Below are 9713 nucleotides of genomic sequence, written 5' to 3' on the forward strand. Positions count from 1 at the left end.
ATCCATCGGAATTTTGGATTGTCTTGCTCTTCAGGATTTTCCTCCATCCCAAAGGTCATCAGAGAGTTGTTTCTTTCCATGAGCTTGGCATGGGCTTCTCTTTCTCTAAGGATGTGCTCTCGTAAGGCAAATCAAGTTAGCCTCATCCTCATAATTGAATATACTGTCTTCTATTTCTTCTGAGTGGGTTGTGAAGCCGTGTTTCATTGTTAGGCTCTTGGAGGTCTGGAACACTAGTCTCTGATATTTCTTTGTTTCTGCCCAGTTCTTGGGTTTCTGGGATAGGATCCATTGGTACAAGCCTGGCTGGTCTTATCCTCTTGGACATAGATCCATTTGGCCTTTCAATTTCCCTTTGAGTTTCTTTTATCAGCTTTTGGGCTTCCTTCAATCTTTTGGTTTCTTCCCTAGCATTAGGATAGTCACTCAAGTTCTTAGGAAGGGGCTCTCCTGGCTTTCATTATGGTTTTTAGCGTCCTTTGACAGCTTTCATGGCCATCTCTAGGAGTTTGTCCTTTTGTTCCATTAGCACCACATCTGGAGGATACTCAGAGTATTTCTCTTCCTCAAGGGTTATTTGGATGGGTGGCTCTAGAACATCTTCTGTCTCTACTGCCTCCTTGGAGCACAAGCTTTGTTGTTCTCTCCCGCTTCCTTTCCCTCACTTTGAGATTCTTGAGGGAGGGAAACAGTTTCTGTTTGTTGATCTTTAGGGCCTTTTTTCCGGTTTTCTTGCGTTTTTGTGGTTTCTTTGTTTTCTTATGGCTATCTTTGGTTTCAGTTTTTTGGCCCTTTGCTCACACTTCCATGGCTTGAGCTCTTCAGGTCATCTTCAGGGATAGGTATCTGCAGCTCTGTTAACAACACCATAGCTTCTTTTGGCTGCCTTTTAATCTAGAAAGGGCCAGTGATTTCACAGTTTTTTTGTGGACTTGTTATTCCATCGACCCAAATACCAAAACAGGCTAAGAGAAGCTAATTCTTCTCATGAGTTGGGGTTAAGCTTAAGTTGTCTCTACAACCTATCAAGGGGAGAAATCTTGGCAACCCATAGCTATGGACGGAAAATATTCGCTAGTTTGCAAGTCACATGGGAAAGGAGACATATATGTAACTAGCCTTAACCATAAGCATGAACAAAATCATTCAAACAAGCTAGTGAAAATGTTGGCCATGCAAATGAGGACCTTCCCTCTGCCTTGCAAAGGGGTTGGGCTTATGTAAGATGAATTGTTGCATTCTCTGCTTACAAGAGTATATACCAAGTGCATCGTCATCAATGTTGCCTTCAGCAAAACCTGAGATTAGAGCATTCCACGAGACTACATCTCGAACTGGCAGCTCCTCAAATGCTTCCGAAGCTTCTACAAGTGAGCCACATTTGGCATTCATATCCACTAGACCATTGCCAACATGTTCAACTAAATATGATGTACTTCCATACATATAATAACCAAGTGATCATTTAGCTCTCCAACGGTCATACTGTGCCCTACTTGAATCAGATGAAATGTATAGCAAGGAGTGTTTGGTAACTTAGCATGATGGGGCTTCTTTCAGCATGACATACAGTTGTCCCTATTAGATGAAATCAATGGCCACTCAACAGTCAATTTCAGTCCACATGCTCGTGATAGTGGTTTTCACCGTGGATGGAAAAGTTGGAAACCTGGTTTCTAGTTTTAGGAGTAAGAATATTAAACTTCCACCTTGAAAACCATCATAGGGCTAAAATTTGGGGCCATTCTTGATGATTGCGCTATTACTTCCTGCCACAATGCTGTAAAATTCTGCCACATCCTTGACTGCACTTTCCTAATTTCAACTAGTGCTTCAAAATTAGTGCATATGAACTGAAATGTGGTTGTCAACTTCCATCCATGCTCAACATGAATTTTAATCCAGTTTCCAGCATGGAAGCATAGAAGCATGGAAACAGGTTCATGGAATGGAGTGGTTGTGGTAACTTAGTCTAATAGCTGCAATATTTCATCTCTATGAGAGTGATCGTGATGGAAGTTGCCCTTCCACTACTAGTGTGTATGTACATGAGGAGTGCGACCAAACACCAGAGATTAATGAAAAATGAAGGTAAAAGACCAATGTCTTTTACAACTTTTATGGACAAAGAAGTAGTTCAAAAAAGGTTTATTGCATTAAAAAGGGTAATTAGTTTATACATCAAAACATTGCAAATATTACAGCGAGGATAGATATTACAGCCAGGATATGCTTTGACTTAAGTTTGGATAACAAAGACCATTACAAAAGATAAGCATTCCACAAAAAACATAGGCCATGTGTCACGTGCATCCCGCACTTGGATGCCACGTAGACATTTCTGTATAGAAGGTGCAAGACTTGGGATGGTGAACTGGTCCCATGTGAGCCCAGTCCGGGATGAGTCAGCCAGGGATCCATCTCAGTCGTCCGAGGTCAGGTGTGCATTGTCCTGCACATGAGTCCAAGATCAGATGTGCACTGTCCTGCACATGAAACGGTGCCAATCCACGCTGTGAGTCTCCCTTTAGAATGATGTCAGTGGTTCTGTGTATCTGGTATGGTACCGGATGCCAGATCACTGAGTAGATAATGGTTAGGACAAGGGGCCATCCCATAGGGCTACCTCGGAGCTTAGTATGGGCATGGGAATGGTGTGAACGTGAAACCATCCCCATGTGGGCCTTACTGGCCCAGGCTAGACCCACCAGCCATGGAAGGCCATCCCATAGGGCTACCTCGGAGCTTAGTATGGACATGGGAATGGTGTGAACGTGAAACCATCCCCATGTGGGCCTTACTGGCCCAGGCTAGACCCACCAGTCATGGAAGGGCTGTAGGACAGTCCTGAGGCAAGAATAAGGCTATTTTCAGGAGGCTACAGCCTTCATAGGGTTGTAGGGCAAGTATGGGGCAGCCCATACAGGCTGCCCAGCCCATGGATTGTGGGCAAAGTCTATGCCCAGCCTTCTAGAAGCAAGCGACTGACTCCCCAGCTTGCTAGGGAAAAACGCAGCATTTATTAGGATTTATTTGAGCATTTAATGCTGAATTTACTCAGTCGTGGGAATATGATGCTGGCCGCCTGCTCTTATACTGGCCGACTGCCCCTGAAGAGTAGTATAAATAGGAGAGGTCCACAATCCCATCATTCATCTCAGTATTCACCAAGAGCTCAAGCCAATCAAGGGCGAGACAAGCCAAGGAGATTGCTAAGCAAAGGGGTGGACTTGTGAAGGTCAAGGGCAGGGATTTCCCAGCCAAGAAAAGGTCAAGAATTCTGTATTTGTTTTCAAATTTACATCATTCTAATAAAGCAAATGCACCATCCGTGGTGGAGACCCTACAGAGGGTAATTGGGACCCAATACTGTGTCCTCTTCATCTCCCCCTTCTCTCTCTATTTTCTGCACATCTCCTTTCAGTTTGTGCGTTAATTTCCGTCGCGAAAAGAGTGCTGATTTCTGAGTTTTGAAGTACCGATCGTTCTCCAAAGCTTCCGCATATTACATTGGTATCAGAGCATCAGGCTCAGCAAAGCTAAACACTGATTCAGTCCCATACGATGGTGTACATGTCCAAGATACAGGAAAGTATACGGATACGGAGCCCAAGGCAAGGAATACAGAATCGGGAAGAGCTCCCAAGAGGTTTGTTGGTGGTGTTCCACAAAGCCAGAGGGGATGGTAGTCCTGTGAGCCAGATAGGTTCTCGGGCAACGGTCCCAAGGGAGGATTATCCTCCAAGGGGTGATGTAAGAGTGCCAAACTCATTTCTTAGGAATGAAGACCAAGACAGTGTTCAGAGTCAGGGCAAAGAATGGATTGGGGACTGGAAAGAACAGATGCATAGATTTTATTCAGAGTCAGAGTGGTTTTGGAGACCGGGCCGAGTTTTCAATGAAAAGGGTTGCCAGAGTTGGATGGATGATAGAGGGACTCCGGGTTTGGATGATGACAGTCATCCAAGAACAAGTTGGAATCCCGTCATCAAGTTTAGCAGAGGGGGATGTCATGTGCATGAAATGCCATGGACACTCCCAGAGCTAATCCAGAAGGGGCAGCCAAGAAAAAGATTCTTAAGAGTTAGGATTTGGGGCACAAGGTGCAGTTTGGTCAAGGGTGGACTTGCAGCAGGGCATGGAAGGATTTGGTTGTGCTGTCGGCTGCTTGCAAAAGTAGTCGGTTGGACCAGATCAGAGACGGGCTGGACCAGATCAGAAATGCTGCATTTTAATGGAATAAATACCACGACTGCTGGCCGACCAGCAGTCGGCCAGTTCTCATTGTGTCCAAGAGCCTATAAATAGGCAGTTTGCTCATTGTAGGATTCATTCAACTCTTTAGGAGTTGGGTCCCTAGTATAGAAATGTTTTGGTGATGTTCACCTTTTCAAGAAGGCAACCAAGGGCTGTAGATGTAGGTACCTTTTTGTACCATCAAAAATATACTGAAATTCCAGCCATACCTCTCTCTCTCTACTCTCCCTTCTGTCTGCATTTTTGCATCAGCATGTTTCCAGTGGTGTTTAGGGCTGAAAGAAGACTCCCAGAGCTTCCGCGTGTTACACCATGACTTGCAATTTAAAAGCTGTGCTTTTTCATTATGCACTAAAAGATGATGCATGCATGGCAAAGCACTTAAATGCTTCAGCAATTTGTTTCAAGGCTTTGTTTGACTCCTCTTCCAATGCTAAGCGCTTTCTATTGAGTGCCACTGCCTCCTCAAACTCGGCCTTTGTGAGCTCAATAACCTCGTCTTCATGTTTTGCCCTTCGCGCATCGATGCTATCCATGAATGAAATGAGTTGCTTTGTTGTACCCTCAAGTTCTTTTTTCAGCACCGACATTTTATCTCCTCGCTTGCGTTTCTTGCCGGATGAGCACTCCTCATCCTTTTCTTGTATTTAGAAACATGGAATGATTACAAGGGATTGAAGTAAAGGCTTATTCAATATTCAAGTTGAGGAGGAATCTTACATCCTCTCCTACTTGAAAAACGTGAGATGTCCTCATCTCGCAAAGTGGGGGTAAAATCCTTCACCAACTCTTCTTCTTTCTCCCACGTGGCGTCTTCTAGAGGGAAGAACTTCCACTTTACTAAGAATTCTCTGAGGACTCTGCTCATGAAGGGATCGTCATCCTTGTTGCTTGAACCACCAGCCTTATTTGGTGAAGTGAAATCCCCTACATATAAAAAATGACAATGGTTTAAAATTGCTAACAATTAAGCATTGATAGAAATCGATAATCGACAATTTACCTAAAATACCAATTAAATAATGCATGACTCACCCAAAATATCTTGTGCTGTGTAATACACAACGTCACCAAGGTTAATCAACCTCTCTTTCCCGACACGGTCAAGCATGATTGTGTATGGATCTTCAGCTAAGTTTCGAGGGAGCTTCATTTCTTCTCGTTGGTTAGGAGTCATGTTCCAATAACTATCACAACCGGAAGGGATATGCCGTTCATAGTCATGCACCTTTTTGAATGATGCTGAAATACGATCCCAACGAAAGAAACATTGATCAGGACAATGAAACACTCCTTGCTGAACACAAAATTTTGATATGAACTCCCACCGCTCATCTCCCGTCTTAAGGATGACATTCGAACTACCATCTTTCATATCTTCAAATAACTTGGCACGAGCATCCAATAGAGTGGCAGTTTCTTTCATTGTCCAGATTCCTGATTGAAAGAAAATCTTTGTTGGAATTGGCTTTCCAGCATTGCTTGAAGATTTCCCTTCTACCTGTATGGAGATGCTCGGAGGTAGAAACTGGGAAATGGATTGTGGGATTGGTGGAGGTGTGTTAATAAGAGGGGGTACAGTTTGAGATGAACTTGCTAAAACTTTCTTTCCTTTTCGAGCCTTCAACTTACTCTTACCCTATGCGGTTTGGGGTAGATTAATGTTGGTAATGCTTGCCAAAGGGCTCCGAGTAGCTGCAGCAAGCCCATGACAAAGAGAAAAATTGTGGGGGGGGTGGGGTTACATCAGTTTGAGACAAACCATGTTTACCCCCTTGTTCCATAGATTGGCAATGTGATAAAACCTGAGAATCCCAGGTTTGGGAATATTGGGTGAAAGGCACTCTTTCTTCCTCATAATCTGGAATGAGATTTTCCATTTGGAAGCACCTGCAAGTAAAAATATATGAATCTTGAGTAAATGAAAGCTTGTTTCAAGAACCTTCAAAAAGAAATATCTTAGAACGTGAAATAATGGACTGTGGTGTGTTTCATACGCACTCTGAGATATAGTATCACACACCATAGTCCACAGTTCTTAAGAAATAACTTTCTTTGTGCAAGTGCTTCCTACCGCAGCAGAATGCAAGGTAAATGTCTTTTTCTTCATGCAAGTTTATTTATGCTGGGCTTGTAGTTTTATTTCACCCTATGCCGGCCCAATATCTTGCATTGCAATCCATTATTTTAGGTTCTGAGATACATTATCACACACACCAGTGACCACAGTCCACAGATCTTAAGAAAGGATCTGAAAACAATTCTTTTGCAATATCTGTGGGTTAGTTTTGCATCCAGCCTTATCCCAGGCTTTGACAAGCTTGTCTATCCAGACACTAGTGTGACTGACCACCTTCACCCTTATACTTGTTTTTCTTGGAAGCAGTTCCCACTCCTTTATGGAGTAATATGGACTGTTCAGAAGTAAGAAAGGGGGCGGACTTAATTCTCCTTATGGTGTCAGACATAAACAACCTCTCACTTCTGCACAGTGTTTGCTATACCTCCAAGGGGATGACCCACTCCTGTGAACCAAGGGTTCCAAATATCCTTGAAATGCCTTAGGCCCTATCACTGATTTGCTTAGCCAATCTTTTGTTCCTGAGAATAGGAGGGCTGTCATCATTCATTGCTTTGGGCTAGGGACGAGTCAACCCTTCCATTGCCCCTTCAGGAAGCTGAGCTTAAGATCCTTTTCCAACTATTTACCAACTATTGCAGATATTTAGAGTTTTTGATCTTGATAGGACTAGGTAGAAGCAGCTTGTCCAACCAGTGGACTTCTTCCCAACATTTTCCACCTATCTCAGCCTCCTCAAATTTGCATCTGGTGATCCATGCCAGCTTGTCCAGCCAGTGAACTTCTTCCCAACATTTTCCACCTATCTCAGCCTCCTCAATTTTCCATCTGGTGATCCATGCCCATGGTTGGTTAGACTCCAAGTGAACAATCCATTTTGCAGGCAATTGGCTTGCCTTGTCAGTAATGTTGTGGACGTCCCATCCCCCATCTTCCTTCCTTGTACACACACCTGTTCCCAGGAGATAAACAGCCATGACCTACTATCTGCAAAAAACCACCAGAAGTTCCTAAACAGCTTATTTACCTTGCCCAGTCAATATCAAAGAATTTGATTAGGGTGGCAATGTAAACTAGCAGTGCCAACAGTACATACCTCGGTGCAATCAACCTACCAGCCAAGCTTCGTCTGAGTTGTGTCTCACCCTGACTTTTTGTTGAATCCTACTCTGTAACCAACCAAAGCACGGATGGGCAGTTACTCCAAACACCACTGGGCAGCCCAAGTATCTGATGATCTTTCAAGGGCCTATGTCCTTGAGGTTGTATTGTTGCGGACATCGACCTGTATACATATCTTGTGATATATATATTCTCCTGTGTGTAAAATAGGAAGCATAAATACCCTTATTTCCCAAACATACATGGCTTGGAGTGCCTGAAAATTTCTCAAATCCTTTGTTATATACCATTTCCCTACATCGAAAAGCACTCGTATTGTACAAGCATACATGGGCATAGGTGAACACTCTCCCAAAAGCAGAATGTTTTTTCTTTGTTCTGTACAACACATGTATGGATACTTTCATACAACATGATTTTATATATGTGGTTGCTTAGATTAACACAATCTCCCCGCTTGCAACTTCCGATCGAGACATAGACGCATTTTAAATACAATTATCGTGTCACTCAATTCTATCTTGTATTGTCACAATTTGTTCTATTTTCGTGTCACTCAATTATATAATTATATTGTCACAATTTGCTTCCCCTTTTTTACTTTTCCCCCTCCAAATTGTTCAACATTTCAGCGCGCTCGCTCTCTCTCTCCCATTTTCTCTTCACATAGGCACACTCACTTCCGTTGCAATTTGATCAAGTAAGCTAGACATCAAGAATTGAATTTACGAAAAGAGAGTCCCGAGAGTAGAGAAGGGGAGCTTAATTAGCGTCTTGATTAAGAAACAAAAACGTCGTATTACTGTGTTTTCGGAGCTGTAGGTATCGTATACTAATCAACATCAACACAACAGCAAGAGGTTGATTAGCCACATTGAGGCAACACGCATGGCCTTTACTTAGCCCGAGACCTGGACACTTCTAATGGCAGACTTGGGCTCCGGCGCGGCCACTTTGGGGACGGTGACGGTGAGCACGCCGTTCTCCATGGCCGCCTTCACCTCCTCCACCTTGGCGTTGTCGGGGAGGCGGAAGCGCCGAAGGAAGCTGCCCTGCGCCCGCTCCACGCGGTGCCACCTGTCCGAGGACACGGTCTCCTCCTTCTTGCGCTCGCCGCTGATCTGCAGCACGCGCCCGTCTTCCACCAGCACCTTCACGTCCTCCTTGGCCAGACCTGCCGCACAGGGGGCGGTTAGCACGGAAGGAAATCGAGGGTAATTAAGCTTAATTAGCAACTTAATATATATTATTGACATGGACAGGGGAAGCGAGAGACGATGATCGATGGATGCGGGGGATCTCACCAGGCAGGTTGGCCTTGAAGATGTGGGACTCCGGGGTTTCCTTCCAGTCCACCTGCGTATTGGCCACCGCAGCCACGTCCCGTGCGAAGCTGGCGTGCTCCGGGAACAGAGAGGAAGAGAAAGACGGGAAGGCGAGAGAGTCGAAGAGGAGGGAATCGAAGGGGTCATCCCCTGATCTGCGGCCGAATAAAGAGAGGGCCATTGTCTCTAATTGTACGTAGTAGTAGCAGTAGCAGTTTTGGTGGTGGGTAGACGGAGAGAACTGAAGCTGTGAAAGAGCGCGAGTTGCGATGAGGATGCGCTGTGGAGGTTTATGTAGGTAGCTAGCCCTCGAAGCCTTCTACCGACTTCCGGAACATTCCGGAAGCCTCTCGGTACTACGTTCTTCTTTGTCTTGCTCTCCGACTTTAGGATAAGCTTTGGGTCGGAGAATAAGCTTTGTGTCAACTCCAAATGGAAAAGAGCAATTAGCTTAGTATGCACTCTATCACACCTCCTTAAACCCACTATAAACTAAATTTTTGGCTAAACACAGTGTGACTATTGTCTTCAAAAAAAGGAATTTAGATGAAACAATGGCAAGACCTAGTTAACTCTAGAGAATTGCCACAATGATAAAGTTGTACAAAGAGTCATGGGACATGACGTCATGTTGGGTATTAAAAGATTTATCTTCCTTTATAGGGGAAGATCATAAACATAAGCAATTAGATTAATTGGCTATAGCAAACCCTAATCATTGAACACATGGCCACGGTAAACTGGTTTCTTGGTTGAGATGTTTGTGCTCCCGAGTATGGTTGGGTGAATCCCCACGACATTGGGTTATTCCCTACGTTCTTTCTATGGCACTAGGGCTTCCCATAGGGGCGTCACTGCTAGAGGGAATAGCCCCACCGCATAGCAACAATGCATTTTGAGAGCTAACAAATGGTTAAATTGATTAAATT

The 9713-nt window shown here is 44.2% G+C and overlaps 2 protein-coding genes across 4 annotated transcripts; both read right to left on the reverse strand.

Moving 5' to 3' along the window:
• Positions 1–4229: 4229 nt before the first annotated feature.
• On the reverse strand, positions 4230–7645 carry LOC147625411 (uncharacterized). Of its 3 annotated transcripts, XM_086818746.1 has the most exons (5): positions 5896–6110; positions 5586–5694; positions 5293–5499; positions 5123–5184; positions 4230–4892 (listed from the first exon to the last, which is right to left on the reverse strand). In XM_086818746.1, the coding sequence occupies exons 2-5, from the start codon at positions 5623–5625 to the stop codon at positions 4602–4604; spliced, it is 600 nt and encodes a 199-aa protein (XP_086674872.1). In that variant the 5' UTR covers positions 5626–5694; positions 5896–6110; the 3' UTR covers positions 4230–4601. The 3 variants fall into 3 exon arrangements, with proteins under 3 accessions (XP_086674872.1, XP_086674870.1, XP_086674871.1); XM_086818744.1 differs by adding an exon at positions 7453–7645 and having other exon boundaries at positions 5293–7324; XM_086818745.1 differs by having other exon boundaries at positions 5293–5694.
• A 562-nt stretch (positions 7646–8207) lies between these two features.
• LOC147625412 (18.1 kDa class I heat shock protein-like) lies at positions 8208–9057 on the reverse strand. The gene is made up of 2 exons (XM_086818747.1): positions 8764–9057; positions 8208–8633 (listed from the first exon to the last, which is right to left on the reverse strand). Exons 1-2 carry the CDS (start codon positions 8963–8965, stop codon positions 8359–8361), a joined length of 477 nt encoding a protein of 158 aa, XP_086674873.1. The 5' UTR covers positions 8966–9057; the 3' UTR covers positions 8208–8358.
• Between the last annotated feature and the right edge of the window lie 656 nt (positions 9058–9713).

This window comes from Cibotium barometz, chromosome 24, assembly GCF_041138505.1.
Source record: "Cibotium barometz isolate CiBa-2024 chromosome 24, ASM4113850v1, whole genome shotgun sequence".
Taxonomy (NCBI): Eukaryota; Viridiplantae; Streptophyta; class Polypodiopsida; order Cyatheales; family Cibotiaceae; genus Cibotium; species Cibotium barometz.

Coding starts and splice junctions, on each gene's coding strand:
- LOC147625411 (XM_086818744.1), bottom strand. CDS start 5,683: ATGAAAGAAACTGCCACTCTATTGGATGCTCGTGCCAAGTTATTTGAA. Junction 5,185..5,292: donor CACAGCACAAGATATTTTGG/GTGAGTCATGCA, acceptor TTTTATATGTAG/GGGATTTCACTTCACCAAAT. Junction 4,893..5,122: donor AGGATGACGATCCCTTCATG/AGCAGAGTCCTC, acceptor ATACAAGAAAAG/GATGAGGAGTGCTCATCCGG.
- LOC147625412 (XM_086818747.1), bottom strand. CDS start 8,965: ATGGCCCTCTCTTTATTCGGCCGCAGATCAGGGGATGACCCCTTCGAT. Junction 8,634..8,763: donor CTTCAAGGCCAACCTGCCTG/GTGAGATCCCCC, acceptor CCTGTGCGGCAG/GTCTGGCCAAGGAGGACGTG.